At 52.6% G+C, this 26746-nt stretch overlaps 1 protein-coding gene across 2 annotated transcripts; it reads right to left on the bottom strand.

Annotated features, from left to right (window-relative positions):
• Positions 1 to 941: 941 nt before the first annotated feature.
• SKIDA1 (SKI/DACH domain containing 1) lies at positions 942 to 26746 on the bottom strand. Of its 2 annotated transcripts, none has more exons than XM_080382353.1 (2): positions 19934 to 26746; positions 942 to 18877 (listed from the first exon to the last, which is right to left on the bottom strand). In XM_080382353.1, exon 2 carries the CDS (start codon positions 18824 to 18826, stop codon positions 16469 to 16471), a length of 2358 nt encoding a protein of 785 aa, XP_080238479.1. In that variant the 5' UTR covers positions 18827 to 18877; positions 19934 to 26746; the 3' UTR covers positions 942 to 16468. The 2 variants fall into 2 exon arrangements, with proteins under 2 accessions (XP_080238479.1, XP_080238478.1); XM_080382352.1 differs by having other exon boundaries at positions 942 to 26196; positions 26683 to 26713.

Genomic DNA, 26746 nt, shown 5'->3' with positions numbered 1-26746 from the left:
TGCGCGGCTCTCACAAATCACCGCTGAAGAATGCGAGAGGGCAACCTCGTCGTGCTTCATGGCCTGTGTGGGGCAGCTCTAACGCATGTTTCATTAGTTTCCACCCCAACCTCTCCCCCCCCCCAAAAAAAAAAACATCTCCCTCCAGAAACATGAGAAATTCAGCCCTGAATTTTCAGAGCAACGGTCGCGCCCTCGCGCAGCCGAGAAGCATCCCCAGCTCCCGTGGCTGCCGTCTCGGTTTCGATTCTGAGCGCAGAAGAGTGTCCTTTCTGAGGTGGCCGTGTCCGTTCGGTCCGCCCCACGGCCCGGGAGCCGGCGCCGGGAGCTGCGCGGATCGGCCGCCCCCTGCCCCCTGCAGCCCCGCGGGGGCTCAGCGCCCGCTGACCCTCCTTGCTGTCACCGCGCCTCCTCACTAACCCCAAGAGCCAGAATAAAATCATCGCTCGCTGAGGCTGGCGGGTGGGGAGGGCACCGCGGAGGAGCGCGCACGGAGGCGGCTCCAGCCCCCGCTGCCCCGGGGAGGGTGGGACGGGGCCGCACGCCCCTTCTCGGGCAGCTACAAAATACTGTGTGTGGGGGATTCCTCTCCCCCGCCTTTTTTTTTTTTTTTCCTTTCCTTAATTAACTTTATTTGGTTTGCTCTGGGAGCGGCGCAGTGCAGGGGCAGGATGCTCCGCGGCAATAGCTGGCCTTGAACGTCCCGTCCCGCAGCCGCGGAGACTCGCCCCGCGCAGCCCCCGCCCCGCCTGCCCTGACGCGGAGCTACCGCCGTGCCCGGTGCGCGAGGGGAGCGCGGGCACCTGCCCCCGCAGCCGGCCGGACCCTCGCTAAACCTGCCCGGGGCCGGCAGGGGTGGTGCGCGCCCCTGGCTCCGCTCTTCCGTTTTTTTTAACTCCTACCCCCTGCCCGGGGCAAGTGCTGCCAGGCTGGCGGGGGAGCCGATGCGGCCGCTCGCCCCGGGGCACGGTGCGCGGATGGCCGCGAGCGAGCGAGGTGGCCCCCGCCATGAAGCGAAGCACGAAGAGCCGGGGGGCCGGGGGCCGGACCCCGTTAGCGGCGCCGCGGCCGTCGGAGGGGCCGGTTCGTCCCGGGCAGCCCCACCGGCCCCTACCTTGGGGATGCTCGCGCCGCAGCCGGCGGCGGTACTTGCCCCGGCACCGCCGCCCCCGGCTAATCCCCGCGGAGCGGTACGGCCCGCGGATCCCGCGTGGAAAATCACGCCCGCTGGAGCACTCCGCGCTTCGCTGACATGCACCGCAAAAACAGCGATGCCTTCATGGGAGAGCGGGAGCCGAGGTCGGAGACGCCGGCAGCATCGACGGTGTTTCAGGAGAAGGTCAGCGGCGGTGTCGCCGCGCCGTCGGGCGGGACGCAGAGTCCCCGCGCCCAGCCGCGGCGCGGAAGGGTCGGGGCCGCCTCTCCCTGCCCGTTCCACCTTAAGAGCCCCTGCCCCTTTAAGGGGCGGCACCGCCGCCGAGGCGCTGCCGCGCCGCCTCCGCCCTGCAGGGGGCGCTGCCGGCCCGCGTTTGGCGCCGCCAGCGGCGGGCTGGGGACGCGGCGGTGGCAGCGGTGGGGCGGCCCCTCCGCCGGCGGCCTCGCCTCGCCCGGCACCCGCCGCCGCGCCCGATCCGGCGTCCCACGCGCCGCCGCCTTTGTTCCCTCGGGGGCCGGGGGCGCTGCCCTCCCGCGGGAGCTCCCCGCGGGGCCCCCGCGCAGGTGCGGGCCCGGGCCCCCCGCCGCCTCCCGGTGGAGCGGAGCGTGCCCCGCCGCGGCCCCGCAGTCCCCCGCCCCGGGCACGCTCCCGGGAGCGACGGGCGGCCCGTCCCCGCCGTGCCCGGGGATGGGCCGGCGGGCGGGAGCGCCGCGGGTTTAACTGCTCCCGCCCGAGCTCCCGGTGTCGGCCGGTCTCCGGAAATAAGCGGGGCTCGGCCGGGGCCCGGGCGTGCGGGGTCCGCGGGTGACAGGCGCGGTGCGGGGCCGCCCGGCCGCCGCGCCCGGCTCCCTGCTGCAGGCGGCACCGAAAGAGCGCGGGGAAAAGCCGGGTCGGTCCCTCCCCACCCCGGGCTCGGCACGGCACATTACCGGGCGGGCTGCCTTTGTTCGAACTCTCCAACGAGTTAAATTGCCTCTCCCTCGCAATTCGAAATATAATTAGACCCATTTTTGCTGAAGAGCCTAAATAAATTAAAATAATCTTAATTTTAATGTGACGTGACCCCTATTTTTCTTGAGAATAATGAGAATAAAGCAGTCATTAATTAAAACCAAGATGTCTCCGTATAAAGATGCTATCTAGATGTGCGGAGGCTTTGAGTCATTAGCCGTGTTAGTAAATGTATAATTGAACATTTAGATAATCATCGGGTTTGTTTGTGTCTCTGTGTTTTAACCTGAATTTATTTGGCAGGATTGCCAGGGTTCTAATTTGTATTTCTGGTCGCCGAATAAATAAAACCGTCCTTGTTTCCATTGTGCAAAGCAATGACTCCTAAGCAATCCTCCGCTTTGATAACTGATCGAAAATTTGATAACAAGACAACCTTCTCCTGCAGCCACGTTCATAATGGCATTGGTGAAGCGCTCCATCCTGTAGCAGGAACCCCGTGAGCATTTATTTCCCTCAAGATAGGAAGGAGCAAATACAACTGCACTTAAAATACGTTGGCCCTGTGCTGGACCCGGGGACCGTGTTTTCGGTTTCAGGATCCGGAGGCAGAACTAAAGTGTTAAGCAGAAGGGCAAAGAGTGGCGGCCCCTGCCCCCGGCTGGGGCTGCTCCGCCGGGGAAGGGCGGTCGCTGGCTCTTGGGCATCTTGCCTTCCCCTGCCACACACCCCGCGGTATTTTCTTGCTCCCAGTTTCGTGAGAAATAGGCGTTGTTCAGAGCCAGCCGGTCTTCCGAACAGAATCCCGTGGCACCCCTCGGGATTGCCTCTCCTGAGTCTCCAGCTTAGTTTGGACGCATTTTTCCCCACCCTTCTATTCCCCTCGCCCCCCAAGCTCACTTGTCCTGTTCCTGAGGATCTGGGATATAAAACGCCTAGCAAAGGAAAATGGAATAATAACTAATTAGTTATTCATATCAATCTGTCAAATATCCTTCTTATTAAGTTATTCCTGCACCGTGCGCCTATTCCCATCTCAGCTCGGCGCAGGATCTGCAGGTCCCAGAAATCTGTATTTCCCTCGCATTCGGTGCTCTGTCAGCGGCAAGATTTTTAGTTGGTGAAGTCAATTTTCTCCTCTTAAATGCTGCCTAAAATCTTAACGCTATTTTTTACTCTATTTGGTGGCTTTGAGCAATTAAAGGAGCATAAAGGAGTAATTTCTTCACCCTCTCTCTCTTTTTTCTTAGAATTGGTATTTTCCCACTATAATTTAGAATGAAATGGGATTTTTAAAAGATCCAGAGTTCTAATCTCGGTTGATGTTTTGGTGTATTCACGGTAATGAGTCCTATTCCCTCGGGTCATGAAGCCCCCAAATGTCAATCAACCAAACTGATTCAGAAATGCCATTGTTCGACTCCCACGTCACTCGCCTTCCTCTCATTTTACTTAACAATACCGGAGTTCTCTGATCACTCATTCGGAATATGGGCATTATCTGTGGAAAATGCACAAAGTGTCTTGATCTTTCGCTGGCAGATACTGCTAGAGGGTTTCCGCCGAGCAGACGGTGCGTGTTTATACTTCTGCACCCTGGACTTTATTACAGCTCGCAGGAGCCAATGAATATCTTGAAAGCAAACCGTGCCATAAATCCGTCAAAAATTAATTTGTCTGGAGAGATGTTACATTTCTATTTCCGCACCCAGAGCCGGCCCCCGCACGGGCTGCGGCCCCGCGCCGCGCCGCGCAGACCCGGCCGCAGGGGGCACGGTCGCCCCACCGCGGGGGCGGCCTACGGACACGAGTGGGAGCTGTCGCCCCTCCTCACGAGTCGCCGAGCTCACGGGCATCGGGAAGGGGCTTCGGAGGTCGCGTGTCCCGTGGGAAACGACACCCCAGCCCAGCCCCAAAGCGGGAGGGGAAACGACCTTCCCCGGAGCAGCTCGCGGAAATGCCCCGTTTGGGACGTCCCTCCTGGGCAGTGCGTGGGGACACCCCCCACGCCGCCTCCTGTAAGCCCCGCCGGTCCCGGGCGCCGGGGGCTCCCCCCGGCCGGGGGAGGGGGGGTTCCGAGGTCCCTTCTTTTTAATCGCCGGGTCAGAAGAGGCGCGGGCAGCTCAGCCTGGGAGTCGAGGGGTTTGTTTTTGCGGTCCTCCCAGGTCCCGGGTACAAACGGCGCGTCCCCGGGAGGCGAGGGAGGATGCGGAGGGCGGCGAGCCCTGCCCGGAGCCTAGCAGCGAGCTCACGGAGGAGAATTAGTGCTATCCTGCTATCCCTCGCCCAGCCCGAGCACGGGCTCTCCACTGGTTGCAAGGCATGAACGTCGTCTTCATTTAAAATTAGTGGCATAAGCTCCCCAGCCCCCAAGCTCAGCATTTAAAGTGCCTTTTGTCTCTTCATTTCACTTAAGCAAGGTTTTTGTTGCCGGTTGCCAAGTTCTATTAATGCAGAATTTAATCGGGAAGCGCTTTTCCCTGGTCCCAGCCAGACGGGAACAGCAGATTCTGAGGCCTGAGACGGTATAAAACAGATCCCTCGGTGATTATTGCTAATACCCTACAATTTAATGTCGTCTTTAGTAAAAACCACTTATGTGGCAGCAACTTTTTGCGCTCAAAGGAAAAACTGGTCCTTTATGTTTTTTCTCTCGAGCACGCAGCAATCACGCCCGACGCTGGAATACGAAACCGAAAAGGTTTTCTCTAAAGAGAAGGGCCTTAATTACTAGATTCCGTGTACAACTAATCCTAAGGCACACTTAAAAGGAAATTTAATAGCGCCAGTTTCTATTTCACTCTGACTCGCATGTGTCCTCTGGCTGGATGCTCCCAACCCGCCTCTCCCCGCGCAGAGCCCGGGGACTTCCCTCTCCATTTTGCTCGGGATCGGCTTTTCGCAATATCCCCTTCTCCCTACAGTGGGAATAAATGGAAAGCCTTCCTCGGGATTAAACCCTTAGATTTTCCTCTTTGCTAACCAGTAAAGAGGGAGAGAGGGAAGAGAGGAAATGAAATTGTTATGGAGATTACAGTGTATGTCACCGGCTCTTTGGCCAGTCCTTGGGTTTTGTCGCTGAACGGTTAAGTGCAAACTTGTATTTCCCTTCACAAGAATGGACAATTTTTCTCGCTTGTTTGCAGTTTTCCAAAGTTCTACACACAAATCAGTGAACCTTAAGAGACCCTTTCACTCTTTTATTGTGAATATTTGTCAGTGCTCGAGGGTAGTGATTGCAGTGACAGGTGAATCCAGGGGCCCAGCGATGGCATCCCAACTTTATAGGTTTGGGAATGTAAAACACTACCGGCCCTTTCACTCGAGATGTGGCAGTCGACAGGTTCACATTTTCTGAGCCGTAATTCCTCTTCCCTGCACCCGAGCGGGAGCGGAGCAAACCTGAATCCTCGGCGCTGCCCTGCCAAGCCTCAGCTCCGGCTACCGTCAAGAGCCTCGTGCAGGGCGGCCACGCGGCACCCCCGGGAGGAGGAGGAGGAGGAGGAGGAGGAGGAGGAGGAAGAGAAGGAGGAGGGAGATGGCCCGGAGGGTGCGGGGGGACTCCAGCCCGGCAGCCCCGCACCACGCCCGGCCACCTTGGCCCCCATCCCCAGCACTCAGGCGGGCTCCCGCGGGGCGCGGAAACGCCTCGCTCCTCCTCTGCCCTCTCTTTAATTTTCATTCTGCCTTGTAATTGTTAATTAAAGCCGAGACGGGCCGTGGCTGGGGGAGCGGGAGGGGGTACGCGGGGAAGGAAGGGACGAGAGGTCTGGGGGCAGCGGTGGGAGCGGAGGGTGGCTGGGGCGCAGCTTTGTGTGCCGGTTTAATTGGCCTGGCTACAAAGGGGATGCCGGGGGGGCGGCCCGGTGCCGCTCCCCCCCCAGCGCCGGCACCGGGGCGCGCTCCCGCCGCCGCCCGGCCCGGCCCGGGCTCCCGGCCGCGGGAGAGCCCCGCCGCCCCCGGCCCGCCCCGGTGCCAGCCCTGCCGTGGGTGGCAGCCGCTCCGCGGGCCGCTGCCGGGGGGGCTGCCCTGTCCCGCGCACCGGAGCCGGGCTTGATATTTAATCCGGCTGTCTTCGGACAAAGACCCATCTTTTTACCGCGGAGAAACGCCATTGAGATGCGGCTAACCTTTAGGGTTATATCCCAAACCGGGACCCGAGAGCTTGAAAGATGCTTGCCCGGCCCTCTTCTAACCTGAACAAAAAGGATCTTGGGGAGAAAAAAAAAAATCGCTTTTTTTTTTTCTTGCCTCCCAACAAAGAATTCCTAATCATTTCATCTTGGGGGTGAATTTTTATTCCCGTGTCCACTCAGGGTATTGAAATCGATCGCTGCAATATTTAATATATTACTGTCTTAGAGTCCTCTCTCTGTAAGTCTGGGTTTATTTCTTGTCTGACTACGTCCCCTCCTGTAACAGCTCCGTCTGTACATTCGTCTGCGGTGTAAAAAAAATGGTAGTCTTCATTAAATACACAGTCATTAAAGGCTGCAGTCAGTTTTCTAATTATGTGAAAAAGCAAACGTCGGGTAAATAAAGGTATACTAAGAGAATAAACCCCCAATAAATTCACAGGCACTCGATCAACAAACTCAACAAATATCTGAGGGTACAACTACGACATTGGAACTAACTATTTTTTAATTATGTGAGGTTTATATAATGTACCCTTCATTTTTTGTTTAACTTTCCTATAGTGACCTGTCCCATAACCTTGTAATCCACTGTGGGATATTTCTTTCTGGCCTCTTTCCTTTTGTTATGCCCCCACAGGTTTCCAGCTTAGATGCCTTTTTTTTTTCTCTTGGTAAATGCGTCTTTAAAAAATATTTGACCTGTTGGACTTAGAGACGTGCATAGACATCTGTGGATTGGGTTAAGCTCAGAGTTTCTACGTGATTTCATGATCTTCCTAAAGCAATACCTGAAAATTAAAAATAATAGTCCGTCAATGTTGGGGAAAATTGCTGCGTTAGCAGCGTTTATAAACGTCGATGACTCCTGCGTATGAGGGTTTTTAAAATACACATAAATATATATAGTTTTACGTTCTCTTTGGGAGCATATCCTCGATTCTAAAAATGACCCGGCACAACCGAGCTTTTGCCATCCTGTCTTGCTATGACTGGATGTCGTTGGACATCCCGTGGGAAAACCAGGGAGTACGCTAAGGATCTGCGGCACCTTGATAGAAAGCGTGAGTTAGGGAGCGGGCTCAGTAGCTTTGCTTTTCCCACTTTCTTGGGAGCAAGAAAGGCTCCTGGAAAACGCTGTCACCCCAGTCGGAGGCAGGGGGAATCAGGCTCCAACCTTTCATCACAGACCAGCTCTCTTCGCTGGGAAGAAGCCGGTTGTTTTTTCAGGCGCAGGCTTTGCAGGTAGCGAAGGCACTGCAAAATAAAGATAAAAACGGAGCAAGGGCACTGCTACTTCTTCGTACCCGTCAACAGAGAGAGGGTGAGCCCTGCTGAGCTCGGCGGTGCCTACGACGAACCTCTAAGCACCTTTGCGGGAAGAGCCGGTTACTCTTCAGCGGAAAACCCCTTTTTCTTTCAGCACCCAAGCATTTCTCTTCGGGAACCTTGGGGTGGTAGAGATGCAGAAATGCTAATCGCTATCATGCCTATGCAAAGCTATTAACGCTATTGATTCTTAACTTTCTCAGCGAAGACAAATTTACCATATGTCGATGTGTAAACACTTTGGAATAAAATTAAAACCAGCTCTGTGCAATTGTCACTGTGCTTGATTCTAATACAAACTATCAGATGTTTATGTAGTTCGTCCTTCTAAATGATCAGACGCCATCGACGTTGCTAAACCAAATACAAGCAGTAAATTTTGCCTGGAAGGCGGCTTGGGTTCGCAGGTTTTGTGAAGCCAGAGCAGATCGCACCACGCTGCAGCAAAATGATCTTGCAGTTTGTGCCGGGGTTGGCGCTGGGAGCCGCCGAATTCTCAGTTACCCTCCGGAGCTTTTTCCCTAAACCCGGTGTCATCCGTCTCCTGCGGAAAACGGGAGGAACAAATGCAGCACGTCGGGCGCTGGTGGAGGAGCCGGGCTTCGGGGACGGGATCCCCCAGCTGCATCTGTGCGCTGGTGTTTACAGAGAGGGAGGCAGGGAGGCAGAAAGGCCTCGGGGAAAGGCAGGAGCCCATTTTTTAAGTCCGCTGAGGAGGGACTGCTGCCGGGTATCCTCCTTTTTGCCCCGCGAGCAAGGCAAACACGCATAAAGGTCCCCAACTTCCAGGTGTGTTTGGGAAAGTTCGCCTGCTTTCAAACCTCTTTAAGGAACTCGCTTTTCTGGGCACGGAACAAACACCTCCAAGTGCCCTGCGTGGAGGACCAGAGATCTCAGCGATTATCTGGAGAGCCTTCCCATTTATCGGCCTCCACGCAGTTAAGATAGGGAAATACAAATGTTCACGGACTTGATGAATGGCAGGGTTTGTGTAGAATTAATACATTTTACAGGCCCCTTTACGGGAGAAGGATACAGAAATCATAATGGAATTAATGAGATTTTACTAGCAAAATTTGTAAACCCCAGGTAACCATTTATAAACTTCCCCTAAAATGTATGAGAGACTGCGAGATCACAGCTGGGGAGATCTGACATTATTTTATAGCGCGTATTAAACGCCATTCTCTCTTTTCTTCTACCACATCATTTAGCATGAACATCTTTTTCCCTCCGGCGAACTTAGCCAGATTTTGACGGGGACGATTATGTCATAGCGGGAAACAACCTGAAAATCCTTCTTCTGGTTATAATGTGCTACTTCAAACATCCGCAGCAGACACAGTAAAGTTTTTCAAACGATCTGGAAAACTATACACGGAATAGCACGTTATCGCTGTTTACCCTTACGCGAACTGTCATACCCACGAACAGGGGAATGATCATTTTCAAAAGAAAGCAACACCTTTTTTTTTTTCCTCTCTTTTTTTTTGGTTTTTTTTTTTCATACCCCCCATCCCCCCACCCCCCGCCCATGCAGTTTACTAGATAATATTTCTGGGTTTGCTATTGTCTCAGGCCGTTTACCCCCGAATCCCGGGAATACAAAAGCATCGCGAGTAAATATAAAACATATGTTCGCACAGGTTATGTGGCAGCTTTAACACTCGCAGCCCCATTCACACGCATCTCCACAAGCGCACAAAGGCTCTGGAAGCCCCAGCAAAGGCGCTGCTCCCGGGGCGGCAGCCGCTGCTGGGGCGGCAGGTGGTCCCGGGGAGCGGGGGCTCTGCTCCGGGAGCTGAACCGGGCGGCCGGGGAGGGTGTCCCCCGTCCGAGCCGTGCCCCGGTGGGCCAAGAGGCGGCTCGCCGGCCCTGCCGCTCCGCCGGGCGCTGCCGGTGCGGGGGCCCCGCGCTTCGTCGCCAGCTACGGCTTTTCCAAGGCTCTGTTTGTTTGTTAGTTTGTTTATTTTTGCCCGGGAAGGTAGAGAAAGGGGAATGACAGAATGAAATATCATACAAAGATGTGAAGTGACCCGAGTGGCAGCTGAAGGCGAGGGTTTAGCCGGGACGTGTTTCCCGGCTAAACTCCCCGCTGCTCTTTGGGGAAAACCAAACGCAGGTTGGCGGAAACATCCCGGTTTGAGGGAAATGGACTGTACAGCCCTATCTAGCTGCTCCGACACTACCAATCATCCTGGAAAAGCTGCGAGCTCCAGTACCGGCGAAGAGGGAGCCGTGCAGCTGACACGTTTGCAATTCAACCCCGAACCTGAAAGGCGGTTTGGAGAATCGCCGGGCTCCGAGGGACAGGGCTGGGGCTGCGCGGCCCCTCCGCGGCTCGGCCCCGCCGGGAGACCCGCGACGTCCTCTGTCTGCAGAAGGGGCGAGCGCAGAGGGGAAATCAACAGATGTGGGCTGTACAGAAATCCGTGAAACAAGTGCTTTAAACCCAGGGGGATTTCTCCTAATAGCGAAATCAGAGGGGGAGAGATTTCAGGAAAGAGAATAGCCCAATATAAGTTTCTAGAGTGGAATTTACATTTCATCGCGATTTGTATTTTATAATATGCAGGCACGTGCGCTAGGGAGGCGTTTCGGTGAAACGGCGTTTATGTTGCAGCGGCGGGGAAGTCCCCGCATCGCGGTTACTCTGGCTGCCGGGAGCAGCGGCGTGCCTCCCCCCGCCACCGGGGGCCGGGACGTGGAGTCTGGGGAAGTTCACTGCGGCACCCCTGTCTTCTACACACACACACGCCCCATCCGGGACAGGGGGAGAAGGGGCTGGAGGTGCTGGCTCCTGTTTATTTGTCTAAGGGGGACGGCGGCGAGCGAGGCCGAGGGCCGCACTGTATCGCGGCGCTGCCGGGGCGTCCCCCGCCCCCCTGGCCGGGCAGACGCGCCCCTCGGCGAGGCAGGGGCACCCCGGGCTGCCGGCCGGGGCGTTGCAGGGCAGGCGGGCGGTGCGGCCGCTAACAAAGGCGGGGAGCGGCTCCTGCACGTGTGCGCGGCCACGGCGAGCCCGCGGGCTCGGCCCTACGCCGGGAGAGCCGGACGGGCCCGCCGCGGCGCTGCTCAGCGCCGCTGCTGCGCGGGCAGGCAGGCCCGGAGAGGGGGTCACCTCCGTGCCGGGGTCCGCTCCGAGAGGACGAAGATGCAGCCGCGCCCGGTGCCGGGGCTGCCTGCCGGGCGTCCATTTTAGTGCGGCCGCCGCACGCCACGGCCCCCGCGCAGCTCCGCGGCCCGGCCCGGCCCCTCCGCTCACCCGGGCACCGCCGCCCAAAGGTCACCGCGGCTTGGTGCCGGCTTTTCGCTACGGGGCCACATTAGCGGAGCGGCCATTTACTGCCCCTCGATTGCACCGGAGACCGGGTTAGCCCATAAAGCCATTCACACTCAACAATGGGGATTTTCTCAACAATTAACAAGAAACAACATAATAAAGCCATTTACAAAGCCCTCGCTATTTACTATAAATTAGCCACTCTTTAAGAGACCAGTGCGTAATTTCACACGCTTTACAGCTCCGACTGCATTTTAGACGCAAGAGCAAAGAGCCCTGTTGCACTTTATGCGATGACCCCGCTCCCCGTCCCCTCCCCGGGCCGGCTCCGCGGGGTCGGAGGGCACAGGACCTCCGCCGAGCCCCCAAGCCTCCCCCGGCGCCCCCAAGCCTCCTCCGGCGCCGAGCCCCTCCGGCGGATCCCTGGCCGCCTCCCCGCCGCGGCCCGGGGCCGCCCTCGCTGCCCCCTCACCGGGCAGCTGCCCCGAGGAACCACCGCGGGCTTCCTCCCGTGGCTCTTCCCCGGCCGCGGCCCCCCGCGCACGGCGAGGGCAGGGCGGGAGGCGGCGGGGCTGGGGCCGCGCCACAGGAGAGACCGGGAAGATGGACGCCCCAGCGGAGGAGCCGGAGGGGGGTGCGGTGTGGGAGCCGCGGCCCCGCCGAGAGGCCGCTTTGAAGTGCGGGAGCCCCCGGGGGCCCCGCGGGCAGCCGCGCCTCCCCCGTCCAACCGCGGGGAGCCGCTCCGGGAGCGGGGGAGCCGGGCCAGGGTGCCAGGGGAAGCTGTGTGGCGCCGGGCAAGATGGCGGCCCGAGGCGCGCAGTCCCCCGGGCCCGCCGCGCAGGGGCGGCCCCGCTGCCGAGCAGGCCCGCCGCTCGAGGGCCGCCGCTGCTCCCGCTCCCCGGCTTAGCTCCCTTCATTTTTTTAGTCTCCCTCTCCTCCTTTTTTTTTTTTTTTTTTTTTTTTTATTTTTAATTTCCAGGCGTTGGCTGGCGAGGCAGCGCAGCGGCGGCCGGCGGAGGCAGCGCTCCGCGCAGAGCAGGGCCGGCGGCGGGGCTCCCGCCGGCCTCCCCCCTGTTTACAAACACAGCTGTTGGCGTATATTTGCAATGCTAAGGATAAAGCCACCAGCAGCGAGGAGCAAACGAGAGATGGTGCGGGAGAGGGGTCCTCGGCATCTGGAAAGGACAGGGCGCCTTGTTTTTGAAACTGTCAATTCTCTCAACCCCTATTGTGAGCGCTTCATGCAAAACATCTCGGGCCTTTTAAAGCGGGGGCTTGTGAGGCCGCCTCGGAGTGAAAGGGAGAGGGGGAGAGAGAGGGGCCTAAGGCACGGCAAATAATTATATCAGCGCAGTGAAAAAATGCAACGTGGAAGGCCTGAGCCCGGTTAGCGGTCCCTTCCCGGCGGGTTCGGGGCAGGCCGTGGCGCAGGCCAGCCAGCCCCGGCCGCCTGCAGCCCCGGCCCCGTGCAGCGGTGGCTCTCAGGCCCGCACTTTCTTTGAGCGCGGTTGCAGCGCTAAGTAGCAGGGGAATGGGGGGGTGTCTGCACGCACGACTTCAGCAAGGTAGATCCCAATGCCTCCCTCCTTATTTTGCTAGACAGGCCTTTTCCTTTTCAGGCGCTTGCCTTCCTTTTGTACTTCCAAGCTGACCAAATAGATCCCAGGATGCGCCATGACATACTCTTTCCAGCAATCCTCTTAACCATAAAAACCACAATTAACAAGGTTATCCGTGTTTCATGTTCTCTAACATACAGCATATGTAGAATACTTCCTTGCAGATTACTGCTGTGTGTCAAAAATGCCGCTTTTTTACCCTTTCCGACTCACACTCACATGTGTAAACAAACACAAACATGATAGCATTGCTCTCATTTCTGTAGAAACTTTAATTTATTGGCAACTAAATCTATTAAAGGAAAAAGGATCAGAGACCATGTAAAAAAAATCACCATGTGAATTGATTGAACAGCAAACTTCATACAACAGCTACCACTATTTTGCATTATTGCTAGTAGTGGCATTTTAAATAAACCAGTAAAGAGATTATCCCACTGTAGTCAAGTAAGTGTAAGTTATAGAACAATCACTTCTTAAAGTAAATTGTTGTAAACAGAAAGTTACATCTTTTAAGGCAATATACCTCGTTGCTGAAGGCATTACACGTGTTCCCTTTTTAATGCTCTAGAGAATTAAACATAGTCCAAAACTTTCTTTTGTCTTCCATCTGGCAGCAGAAATCTTCCCAGAAAATTTACCAGTGAACTGTACTTGTGGCAAATACCTATGGAGTATAGTCCATAAAGTATACACACTTCCCTTGATTGCTTTTTCCTCTAGAAAATTCTGTTGATTTTTGCGTACACCAGGAATTGGAAAATGGAGGCAATGCATTACTAATACATTTTAAGTTTTTTCTCCTGTAAACATTGCAGCAAAAATGGTAACCTGTCTCACTTGAAAAGCCTTTGTGTTTCCTCGTTATCAGGACTTACCTTTATGGGAGAAAATCGATTATTTTTACATAACTCAATGACATGACTTTATATGATTAAAGTATGAAATGATAATGACCTCTACTCGCAATAATAATTACAATGCCGTCAGAAACAGTTACCAAACTACCAGAATTGGAAAGAGTACCTTCCCCCATCCCCTCTTTTTTTTCTTCTTCCTCACAGTGAGTTACTGTACCTGGCTAATTTCTCCAACGGTAGTAAAAACACGAATGTCCTTGTTAGTGGCTTGCACTAAACTGAGGTGTACACGTGTGAAAATTATTTGGCTGTTTAACTTCTTGCCTTTTGATGTTGCCTGCATGGAGGGGAGCCCAGCACAGCCTGCTGGGCATGCCTGGTGGGTGCCAGTCCTGGGGTGCTCCCTGCCCCACTCCTGTTCCCAGGCCTGCAGCTCCCGGGCTGCTGGTGGGGCTGGGCGCCATATTTCACGTCCTCAACTCTGCAGAGCCTATTTGGTATAAATTTATGCTTATTCCTTCCCCTCCCCCCCTCCCAGGATTATTTCAGGAACCTGAAAAGGCACCTCTGTATTTTACAATTCCTGGCCACATCAGCATATCTCTAATTGGAAGTAAACAGGGTCAGGGAATGGAGTTACTTTGAAAGTGATACATTGTTTAATTGACAAGGCAAAATTTTAGGTTTCAAGTTTGCATATTGCACCTTTGTAGCTTTTGGGTTTGGCTTTTCTTTTCTCTCTTTTTTTTTTTTTTTTTTTTTTTTTTTGGTCAAGAGAAGACCTTTGTCAAGCAGACACGGCTTTCTAACAGAGCAGGGGGCTTTCCTGAGCGGTACATTTTGTACATATTTACAGTTCTCTGGAAATAAGGCTGTAATCTGTGCAGCTCTAAACATACAAATGTAAACGTTCATCTCAGAACAACTTCAGTAAGCAGATTTTTCATGACCATCGTAATTTCAGCGGAACAGTTAAGTATGCAATGCACCTTTTGCAATTGGCAGTTTAAAGTGATGTGTGTGCGTGTGTGTGTGCGTGTGCATGCGGGGGGAAGGGTAACTCCACTGAAAGGCAATTGTTTACTCTTTCTAAATATATTTGGCTGCAGGTATTCTTAGACTAAGACTTTTACAATGAGAGGAAAACTCCGGTGTGGATATAGTAAACAGAGTTGAAATCAGTTAGTGACTGCTTGGAATATTTAGAGACACGAGGGGTTGGGAGAGGGCATCACAAAAGGCAGGAATTAAAAAATTGAAACCCAGGCAGTGGATTGCCAGCAGAAATGTTGACTTTGAGTCACACAGTAAACATTACATTGTTGCTTTGTTTTCCTTTTTTGATTTACGATAAATTATTCTCCCGGGATTGATCGATGAGTGGAATCCTTAAAATTTAATTTGGGAATGATCTAGTATAAATAAAATGCTAATCCAAAGAAAGAAACCAGCAATTATTCATCCTAAACTCTGCTGATTCAGCAACTCAATTATAACTGCCTTTCTTAAGCTGCAAACTTTTCAGGCTGTTTTCAGAGTTGCTGTACCCGTCCTCCCCCCGCAAGAGAGACCCTCTCCCGTCCTCAGCTCTGCCTCCACCTCGGCCTCCAGCCTTTCTCTCTCCCCCCCCCCCTTCCCTTTCTTTTCCGGGGGGCGGGGGGGGGAGGGAGGGAAACAGTTAACCTCTTGAAGCGTATTTCCTCCAAATAAAAACAGTGAACTTACAAACGGAGAGGAAACCATGGATAACTCTGCAATAATTCAAAGTGTATGGAATCAGGATTTTTTTTAAACAGTGTTTTTAATTGAAAATAAAGCTAAAGCATGCTTTTCAACAGTGCAAATTTCCATAATTTTGATTTACTGCTTCCATCATCACAATATATTATACCAGCATGTCTTACCGAGGGCTAGACTCTAGAAGTCTGCCTGTTCGACTATTTCGATATTAAGTGCAAATATAGATAATTGCCTCTGATTGTCACGTGCAGTAAAAATGTTTCTGCTACACAGAGAGGATGGCATGGCAAAAAAAAACCACGACAACAAATGTAAAGAGATAAGGATAGAACCGGGAAGTGTAACACGGTTGAAACGCCTGAGTTTTGGTGCCAAAAAGCTATGAATAACATGGTCTTCTCATTTTGTGTATTCTTTCCACTTATGGCCTCTCATTTCACTTTCTGTGTTGTATTTACTGCTTTGCTATTTCCTCCAGCCAGCGTGAGGGGCTGGACCATAAATTGTACTGCTAGCCGGGCAAATATTTCAGTTGCTTTGCAAGTTTGTAAGGGGCATGTTCAGACCACAACTTAAGTATGACATTAGTGGGTAACAGTAACCTTATTTAAGACCTCTGGGTGAAACAAAAAGGCTTCCCAATTGCAAAGAGTGGCTGTTCAAGTAAAAAGACACCCTTCTACCAAAAATAGAATTCCACATTTATTTACTGGTTTCAGATGAGGCAGCTTTTCCCAGCGCTGGGGTCGCAGGCGGACCCCAGCCTTTCCAAACCAGAGAAAAAGAAGTTAAGTGCAACTGCTCTTCGAAAAAGACACCCCTGCACCCGAAAACAAAGCTCCCGAAAAGTAGGCTGCTGCCACATTGAATTATAGTGAACCCTTACTGTGCAACCATGTAACTTAACAAACTTTAACTGAATTAACAGTTAGACTTCCATTTTTGAAATCTAGTGCATAAATTTAATGGCTCATTCTAATATTTATTATTCAACCTTTTGACATTTATTTGCAGCAGTTGAATTGAGGTACTGGTGCATTATTAGCATTCAAACAGTAAAGTGTTCCAGCTCTACCATAATAACTGAGTTTAACTTGAGTCTTTAGCCTGAAGTACTCTGTGGAATGTAACCCCCCCCCCAAAAAAAAAAAAAAAAAACAACCGAAAAAACCCCAACCAAATGCAACAGGAAAAAAAAAACAACAACCAAAACAAACCAAAAAGCCACTGTTTGGTAAAGAAAATAGTAATCCGGTTTCTGTCTTCACAATGTGATAAAGCAGGATTCCAAAAGTGTGTATAGCATTAATGGGCTTGTACAAACCATCCTGCAGAGTTTAAAAAACGTAAGAAAGTTAAAGGTGGTTCAAGAAAATATTTTCCAAACTATTTTATTAATTAAATTTCCTGAATTTGTGGCTAGGTGGAAGAGGTATTGCAGAACCGCCCAGCTGCCATTTCCATACAGGATGGGCCTTGTGAGGTGGTTGGGAATCCTTAGTGGTGTTTAAGGAATAAGCTGGCAACAAATCCCCATCATTGCCAATAATTAGTGATGGTGGACAGGGAAAATTTGCCATGAAATTAAATGGCCTTTTCACTGCTGATGCTACATTGCTGGCTACCCTTTTGCGTCTATTGTTAACTGTAAAATCATCCAGTGTTCCTTCATGTGTCTCGATTTTACCTGTAGGACGTGGGCTTCGAGCTGATTTCAAATTTGGTTTGACTGGAGGAGTCTGCAGTACAGGTCGCTTTCCCAAAACCAGTGTCCTGTAATTTTTTCTCACCCTTGCTCCAAATTTATACTCCCCATCCTCAGGTTTTGGAGTACCTAAAGTGCATGAGAGGACCTGACTCTGAGTCAGCGGGTTTAAGGAAGTGGTTTCTTTCTCAGTGCATGCAGAATCTTCCTTGGCTGTTAATAAAGCGTCCTGGTTATTACTCTCAGTCACACCGTAAAACTCATCCTTAGTATCATTGCACTCACACTTTAGCTTATGTGTTGTAAGATCAGGCTCATACTCGTCGTTCGCACTGCTGTCCTCTATTTTGATTTTAATGCTGTGCAGGAATGGCAATGCCTTATTGCCTGTATCAGTGCACTGGAGCTCAGCTGCTGCTGCTGCCCCTGGAGAAGCAGCATCCTCCTCAGGATCAGTTTGTAAAGAGGGCAAATCCGTGGCAAATTCAATACAATGAGGGATTTTGGAATCTTTCTCTGAATTTGCTGCCGCTGATGAAGAATCATTATTTAAGAACCTAGCAGCTATTGTATTGTTATCTGCACGGTGTGTAGTAGTTGCTTGAAGGCATTTCCTTGCCTCTCTGAGTATTCTTTGTTGTGGAAATGCATTGTTTGTCTTTGGGCTAGGTGAAGAGGCCCCCTTTGCAACACAGTTAATTGTTAGGTCAGTACTCTTGGCATTATTGGAAAATTCAGAGTGTGGGAATGTGATCTCGGATACCCTGTCATCTCTTATCTCCGCGAAGCAGCTCCCCAGGCCGCCGGAGCAGCGCAGCGCCGGGGCGGTGGGAGCCCAGCCGGGGCGGCCCCACTCCTCCGGCAGCTCCGGCTTGACTCCGCCGGGAGCGCCGCGGAGGGCGGGCGGCCCGCCGGGCTCCGCCGGGGCCGCGGCCGGGGCCGGGGCCGGGGGGCGGGGGGCGGCGGCGGCCGCCAGATGGTACAAGAAGTTGGCGTGGACCACGCCGGGCGGGCTGCAGAAGCTGGTGCGCCTGAAGCGGATGCTCTGCACCGAGACCTGGCTGGAGACCGAGCTGGAGTCGGAGTCCGAGGTGCTGTCCTCCTCCTCCTCCTCCTCCTCTTCCTCCTCCTCTTCCTCCTCCTCCGAGCTGACCTCGCTGGAGTCCGAGGCGCCGCTGCCCTCCTCGTCCTCCTCCTCCTCCTCGTCCTCCTCCTCCTCCGAGCTGCCCTCGCTGGAGCTGGAGAGGCTGGAGCCGCAGTCCGAGTCGTGGGCGGCGCGGCCGGAGCAGCAGCTGGACTCCGAGTCGCTGCTGCCGCTCTCGGGGAAGGCGGGCGGCGGCGGCCCGAAGCCGCGGGGCAGCGGCAGCCGCGGGGCGCCGCGGGGCCGGCAGGGCCTCGGCGCGGCCAGGGGCCGGCGGGCGCCGCCGGGGGGGCCCAGCGCGACGGCGGCGGCGGCCGCCCCGTGGCGGCGGCGGCGGCAGCGGGCGGGCGGGGGCGGGGGGCCGGCGGCCGGGAGCCGCGGCCGGGCTGCGGCGGCGGGCGGGGGGCGGGCGGCGGGCGGGCGGCGGGCGCGGAGGGACGCGCAGTTGCCCACCGCCGGCGCCGTTTCATAGTTTACGGGGGGTTTGCAAGGCGCCTGAGCGATTTCTGGGTAGCTGTGGCCAGTGTATTTACTAAAAATGTGAGGTAGATGAGAGGCCGGTAGCAAGGCTGTGTCCCCCGGATGCAGGGCTTTCCTCCGGACGGGCAGCAGGGGCCGAGGAGAGTCATTCAATCCCAGCCAAAGTTTGTTCTCCTTCCAGAAGCCGGAGAAGGGGTCGGTGGGTGCGAGCTCCGGCCGGAGGTCGGTGGGTGACAGCGCCCGGCTGATTTTCCTCCGTTTCGTCTTAAGAACCCGTTCGGTTTTGCAGGATGTGTACAGGGCTTCCACGTCCTCTCTGGAGATCAGGGTGCATTTGGCGGCGTGGAAAGCGATGGAGTTGATGGCTTTGAGTTTTCTCAACTCCTCCAGGTCGCAGTGATGCTTTTTTACTTTTAAATGATCCATTCGCTTGTGCACGGTAGTTCGCGGGATGTTTTTGAGTAGGTCTGTAAAAACCTGGGAGAGTGCAAACATTTGCTTTCCTTTAATGATGAGGTAGCCGAGCCTCACGCCATCCACCTCTTCAAAACCCGACTTCAGGTCTCCCATTTCGTGAATTAAATTATTCCCAGCATTTGCAGAGAGAGAGAGAGAGATGAGGAAAAAAAAAAGGGGGAAAAAAAAAGAAAAAAGAAAAAGCCACACACACACAATCCTCAGCCAGATGCTGTATTTGTCTCAAGGCATCCTGCTAATAAAATATAACAAAGGCTGTTATTCCTGGTGAATGAAGTGCCAAACTTTAGACAAAATTAAAAAAATAAATTAAAAAAATACCGTGAGGCTACAATCAATATATAATCTTAAAAAACAGGTTTGCCAAAGTGTTTCTCTAAGTTGCTGCTGAAGATCAGTACCTGTTCCCTTTCATTCCCTGCTTTTCCATTGGAAACTATGATAATGGAATGTGAAGGGAGGAAGAGAAAAGAAATGCAGCTGCTATTCCCGCCGCTGCTTTAGCTACAAATAAAATGACAGAGTGAAGTGAGCTCGTCCGGAGACACCTTCATCAATTAATTCCCCTAAAGCCAACGCTGATTGGACACTCCTGACAGGTGATGCAATAAAAATTGATATTCCACCCCTTCCCCCAAAAAATCTCCCACTAATTAGCATACCCTTATACTGCCACCTCCCCTCCCAAAGTAAATAATACAGTTAGTATATAAATCTTTCTATTAAACAATCCGAGCTCAAACACACTCAGACCTCTCAGACTTCCTGGTCGCTAGCTTCCGAGGAAGGATTTGTATGATTTTTTCCCTATCGTTTCGTGTATTTTTAGCCTGTTTTGGACAAACGTTGCTCTTTTGTGCATGCTGTGAATTTAAAGGACATAAGTCTGATCGTAGCGATGGAAAATCCTTCGGTAACGTAGCCGCTTTAAACTAGCATTTTATTCTGCATTGTGTGGAAAATGAAGCTTAGCGAAAACGTGCAGAACAGCCTGCTATTTCCCTTTCTGAGGCTCCAAAGTTAAATGCTCGGTTGTTAACGAGAGGGAATACTTACATTTTCGAGTTTCTCTTGATTTTCCTCTTCTGCTTAATTAGCTTTTTACAGCCGGGGACTAAGGTTATTTTGCTGCCTGAATATCACGGGTTCCTGCACCGTGATACTGTACCACTTTTAACTGAAATTCTGCCTGTAATATTGCGGGAGGGGGGGAGGAGGACGTGAGCTCACGTCAGACCCATAACAAAGCATAGATAAGCCAGAAATGTATACACTTTTCACGATTAACCATGCTGGATCACGAGCTGGAATGTCCTATAGTCCCAGAGCCCACGTCAGGATTCCTGCGTGCTGATTGCTTCCAGCAGAGAAAGGAGAATCTAAAATATCCAAGGTGCTTCCAAGAGCCTTTACGTAATAACAAAAAAGTGCTGGCACACACAATGTACGATATTGCAAGGGGCTAGGATGCTTCTAGCTCGCAGTTCGCATATTCCGCTTGGGGTAGTCCTGCCGCAGCTTTTTGATGTTCCATTTATAGCAGCCCCTTAAAATCAATTGGAAGAAGCAGGACGAAGGTTTAACCTCTTCTTAGGAACGTTAAATTATTCGAACGTCAGGAACGAGGATTTCGCAAATGTTCCGATAGCTGCATGCCTCTCCCTTGTCACGTTAAAGTGATGCTTGCGGTTCGCACGTTAGGCGTTGCAAAAAAAAAAAAAAAAATCACCAATCTCTGCCGTGCATCCAGTGTTCCGCTGGATACAAACACGAGCACTTTTATGTATCACTGCACCTCCAGAATTAGACATATCCGCCAAATTAACGAGACATCTCATATTTCTGAGATTTAGCAAAAAATTGACGGAGAAAAAAAAAATCTTCAATCCCAAACGTCAATATCCACTCCGCGTATTGGCAATATGGTGCGTGGAGTTCGTGTTATCCCGTCAGGTACAGCTAAAGTCAAGCGCATAATCGCTCTGTAAAAACGCGGTTTTGCATGGCAAGGCGAAATGCAGGCGAGCCCTCGATTTTGCAGGAATTCTAGAGAGAAGTGGGAATTTGGAGAAGTGCATCCGGGAATGGAGGAAGTCTGTTCAAGGGAGCCTCTAACTCGGAGGGCTGAGATTTGAAAAGTCAGCCCTGGACTCTACTGTTGCTCTCAGCGCAGATGCAATCGCCGCTGTTCAACTTAATCCATGTGTACGCGGACGGCGATGCCTACTTCTCCCCTTTGAAACCCGGGGATAGTATTCCCATCCGAGAAAGCAGAGCTACAGCACGTTACATTTTGTCCCTCGAATTAGAAAAGGATCATTGAGTGGATCTCGTGATATTTCAGCCTTTAAACGTAACCGAGAGCAGCAGTGAACAATGCCTCGGCTCAGCTCAGACCATCCGCGGAGTTCGCCTTCCCTCGCCTCGCATCTGGATCCCCAGCCTCGCCCGTGCGAGAGGCACCCTCGCCTATGCTGAAGCTGAAAGCAAAGTTTCGAGAGAAAACAGCTGCTGGCGCTAAAAAGAAATCATCGCAGTCTTTCTAGCGCTAGAGACAATAAGGTCGTTTAAAAATTCCTCCTGAGGTACTTATATGCCGCCAACACCCCCACCCCCTCCCCACTGCTCTCCTCCCCCTGCTTTAAGGTTAAGGCTACGGAGTCAACAGTAAAGGCAGAGTAAACTCCGAGAAAGCTGCTCAGAAGACGCCACCAACGCGACCGATGGGCTGAAAAGTCCTTTATTCGCCAGGTGGCCCGGCGGGGCCGCGCTCCCGTGCGAGCCCACGCGTGCGCTGGCGCGCGGGGAGCCACGGGCACCCGCCCCCACGCGCTGCCGCGGGCAGCCCGGCCGCGCGGCTCGGCAGCTGCCTCCCCAAAGCGGCATTTTCGGTGGCTCCGCGCCGGCGCTGCCGAACGCCCCAGAGTAGTGACGGCCCCTCGGCAGAGCCCGGTTTGTCGAAAGGTGCAGCCATGAGCACCGGGGTCGAGGCAGAGCCCGGTGTCGACGGGGAGAACCCCCGCAGCAGCCTGCGCATCCCCGCGCGTACTTACACGCACTTTCGGCTGCGTATCTTTCTCCGCATCTCACGCGGAGACGTCTGTTTCTCTACTTCTCCACCGTTTGTTTTGGGGGGGTTTGCGTGCCCTTTCCCTTGGCCATCAGCACACGGTGTGTATCCGGGGTCGTCTTCGAGCAGGGCTGGGGGGAGATCCTGATAAAGAGCCGGCGGAGGCCCCTTGCACACGCACACGTACATTAAAGGCAGGGGACTTGAAAATGGATTTGCACGCACACAGGGGATTGCGATCAATAGCCACCAACATTTACGGCTTAGATTGTTAATGTGAAAGCTGGTCAAAAGAATGAAAATGAAAAATTAAAGGTCTCTGGTATCAATGACGTGAAAAGTTATGTGATAATTTACTTACTGGGAGCCAGGGTGTGTGCCCGCGTGTTCATGTGTCTGTGTGTACGTCGTGCATGTGTGTGCAGACCCAGATGTATATGTGGCCATCTCTCAAAAGCAAGGGAGTTTCTTTGTTAATTTTGTGGACTGTGTCACCCTCGCTGGTGATCAAAGATGAACATGATTAAAGGGATGGAGGTTCGTCTCACATTTCTTAAGATAAGGACGGCCAGAGATGCCCGGTTTTGCCAAATACATACACATGCAACTACAGAGAGTTGTGTGTATAGGCGCACACACACACAGAGACTATCAATCAAATGTGCTCCTTTTCACGTTGAGTAGCGTGCAATCTGCAATCCACACTCTATAGTCAGTAGTATTTCAGTCTTGAAGCTGTCTGGCCGAAGGATAAACCTCATTAGAAAAGAAAAAGCAAAATAATATTCATAATACCTCACTGTGGACCTATTCCCATTTATTGGAAATCATACAGTTTCATTTTTGTAAACTTGTGCTGAAATATATATGCTCGCGGGGAAGCGCTTAACCACGCCGTTCCAGAAAGAAAATGTGTGTAACATTTAAAATACTCCTTTTACGTGATGTTTTGATTTATTTTCATAGTATGATTATGTTTAAATGCCAGTGCAATTCAGCCTGACCTCTTCCTTCTGCAATGAAGTAATGCACACACCATTTACAGTCTTTTAAACGTTTCGTTGGGAAATGCAGCAGTGATGTCCACCACCAGTTGTACTAATGGCAAGAATTCTTTTAAAAATCTTCGGGAAAACCTAGGAGGTCATGTGCATTTTCACACTAGGATTGCCACATTATTGGAGTATTATTATTATTTATTATTATTTGTTAAGTACTGGACCATGTCTTCAGGTATTGACAAGCATTAAATAAAGCTTTGCTTTCATGACGCTGGGCAGAAATATATATTTCAAATGAGAACTTGTTTTCCAAAGCTATACCTTATTTTTAGATATTGCTGGGCATATTTTGCTCAAGGAGGACACAGATAGAAAGCAGCTAGAGGCTATCACAAAGAGTCCAGTAACGTAAATATAATAGGGTCAAAGAACAGTATAATAGGATCCTTCTGCTATTTAAAAGTCAGCTAAATGTGACTGTAATACCTAAAATTTGCCGTAAATTCTAGTACGACAACAAATCAGAATGTATAACTAAATCTTCTAAAACTGTAGGACAAAGAAATGCCAACCACAGGTCTAAAAAAAATAAATCATAATCTGGCTAACACTCTTATGCCTAGGAGTTTCAGGGTTGGTTTTTTCCTTCCTCCCCCCCGCCCCTCTCCCTCCACCCACACCCCCCCACACACCCCCCGTAAACAAAGCAGCGATGCAGAGTTCTGCTTAAATGCTTTTTAAGTCGTGTTTTTTGCCGTGGGGGCTAGGGTGTCACTTGCACTCTAGAATTCTGTGCAATTTATAATCACCACGAGCTAAGACTATTTCTTGAGTTTGATACCCCTGGTAGTTTTAAAATACTTTTTAGCAGGACTTTCTGGACACATACTACATGCCATGTTGTTTACTGACCCATAATCAAAATGCAGTGACCTTCTACCCTTTTTTTGCCCCTTGACCCATGCTGAATTCAATGCAGCCTTTATAAATTTGCAAATCCTTGGACGTAAAGGGGATTTGGTGAGTCTTTGTTCTGAAAGGATCCTAAAAGTTTGCATTTTTAATTAGACAAAGGTAAAGCAACAAACATTGGGAAATCAGATCCTCTCCTGCACATAGGTGATCTCTCTTAATTTCTGTACTGGGGAACACATCTTAAAAAACACACCCTGCAAACTGAAAAGCAGTTGCAAATGTAGGAGAGCAGGAGGTTATGAATTGCACCAAATTAGCAATGTGGTGCAAATCACTTTCATGACGTAAGGGATGGCCAGGCCACAATCTTCCGGCGCTCCTCATCCCCAAGGACCGTGTGGATTCTGGTGACCTGGGGAGAGCCAGCGATTTGATCTGGAGCTACAGGCGCATTCCCTTATCTCCTTTGCTATCAGTCAGTTTAAAGGACACCGTAATTATGATGGTGATAAAACAATGCCCACTTATGTGTGCTGAATAAATAAAGAATGTTTACAGCCCCAGAATGTTTCAATTCCAATTAAACGCTGTCAAAGAAAAGCCACCCCCTCTCCTTCTTTCCTCCTTCCTTCCTTTGCTCCTTCCCTCCCTCCCTCTCCCCCCACGACTCCCTATTTACCTTGTTGGTTGTAATATGGCCCTATGAAACAAACCGGCCTTCCAGTTTGCTATTAAGGCCACATCGGGAGGAGGGGGAGGAGGAGGGGAGGGGGATGACAACACGCACTCTTGGCCCCACAATTACTTGGGTCGCTTGCATCCTCTTTATTTTTATATATTTTTTAATTTGTTTGTTTTTCGATTGGCAAAGGCGTGATGATGCAGGGGGGAAAGGCACTTAAGCATCCTGCTCCAACCACCGTCCCAGGGAGTTGGGCTGAATTAATCTGGTGGCCCTGGTCACCAGAGGAGGGGGCTGCGGCCCCCCCCGCCCCCCAGGGCCTCGGGAAGTGGGGTCTCCCCACCGCTCCCCTTCCCTCTGTGGCAGGGAGCCTTGGAAACAGGAGCCTGGAAATGCATCCCACTCACTAAGACACAAGGATCATTTCAAATATTCATTGTATCAACAAATCTCATCATAATCAGATTAAAGCAAGGTTTGGGGGGGAATGGCCTGTGTGGCTGGGTACGAAACACCGGCTGGACTACAAAGGCGGCAGAAAACACGTTCTCCCTTGCCTTGGTCACACAGGGGCGGGGGGGGGGAAATGAAAAGCAGTAATTTTTGCAAGAAAGGGACACTTTGAAAAGCTATGATTGTCCATTTCACCCTGGGTAGCATGTTCCTCTTGGAGGTCGTTTCCCTTTAAACTTTATGTTTAATATTTCTATATGATGCTCATTATTTGTTTTAAACTCCAGACAGCAACGATTCCCACTGTGGAATACACTGAGATAGATTTTCTTCACACCAGTTTGCTTTTGGCTTATCTCAGCTGAGGGAACAGCTTTTCTACATACAAGCTTTAAAATGTGTATTTCATTGAGTTGTCTGGGGTGAAATGTTTATATCCATTTTGTGGAAGTGAGGTACTGAATGCATTTTCAGGTCTGCTAGATAGACGCAGGCCCTTTCCCTTTTGAAAGTTTAGACCTCCAATACCCTCAATTCTACTGGCAGACTTAGGATGGACTTGGAGGGTCCTAAACGTGACCATTCACTAAGGCAGGGGGCTACAGCTTGCAACAACGTGCTCGGCAACTTAATCTTACGCTAAAAAGAGCAGAGAGCGAAAAAGAATGGAATACAAACTCTCCCGACATTTGTAGTCGCTTCCAAAGCGGACCGTGCATTTTAAAGCTGATGGAACGTGTGTGTTTTGGAGCCAAGAGGAGAGAAGGTAAGTGTTTGTCCTTGCAGCCGCCAGTTCGGGTAGAAACAATGAAAGAACAAAGGGAACCACTTCTCCGTGCGAACATTTCACATTTTCCTCCTCCGTCGGAGTCTCGTTGCGAAGAGCTGGCGGGGGTGGGGGGGCTCGCTTAAACTTCACCTTTGGAGGCTGTAGGGCGGCGGGGGTGCAGGGGACGGCGAGGAAGTTGCGGAACGGTTTGGACCCCCCGTTCGTCGCCGCAGCAGCGGTGCCCTCAGCGGGCAGAAGTTGCCGGTTTCATGGCTCTGCACTCACCGGAGAGTCCCCGTGACGGCGAGCCGCGGCCGGTGGGAGCGGGATCGGGACCGGGGCTGGCCCGGACGCCCCCGCCGCCCCCCAGCCGGGACCGCTGCGCGCGGGGCGGCCCGCGGCTCGCGCCGCCGGGCAGGACTGATCTCCCTGGTAACCGGCGGGGTGGCGCGAGAGAAAGCGGAGGTTAGGAGGCGGGGCGGGGGGGGGGGGGGGGGGGGGGGGGAGAAAAAAAATCAGCGATTATTTGCAAATCAAATAAATTGCATCAAAGAGCAAAGACCGGGTGGGGGTGGGGTTGTGTGCAAACACACACCGCTGGCACTCGGGGCGGCGGGCGCGCGGCCTCGCCGCGAACCGTTACAAAGGACAGCGGGCAGGTCCGGGCCTCATCCCGTTCCCCGGGAGCGCCCGGGACACACGCGCCCAGTGTTTACGGCGAGGGAGGACGGCAGCCCGGCTTGCCGCGGGGGAAGCGAGCGGAGGCGCGGGGCGGCCGGGCCGTATGCAGCGGCGGGACCCTCCCGCCCGCCGAGGCGCCGCCCGCCATTGGCGCGAGCGCGGGGGCTCTCGGCCGCTGACCTTTCACCCCTCCCCCCGCGCGCCGCTTCCTTTGCCGCCCGACCACTTTCCTACCCACAATTCCCTGCGCCGGCCGCGCTCGTGCCTCCTGCTGGCGACCCCCCACCCCTTCCCTCCC

This window comes from Falco punctatus (assembly GCF_963210335.1).
Source record: "Falco punctatus genome assembly, chromosome: 4".
Lineage (NCBI taxonomy): Eukaryota > Metazoa > Chordata > Aves > Falconiformes > Falconidae > Falco > Falco punctatus.
The sequence above is the reverse complement of the archived record's forward strand: the minus strand, read 5'-3'. Positions and strand labels throughout refer to the sequence as shown.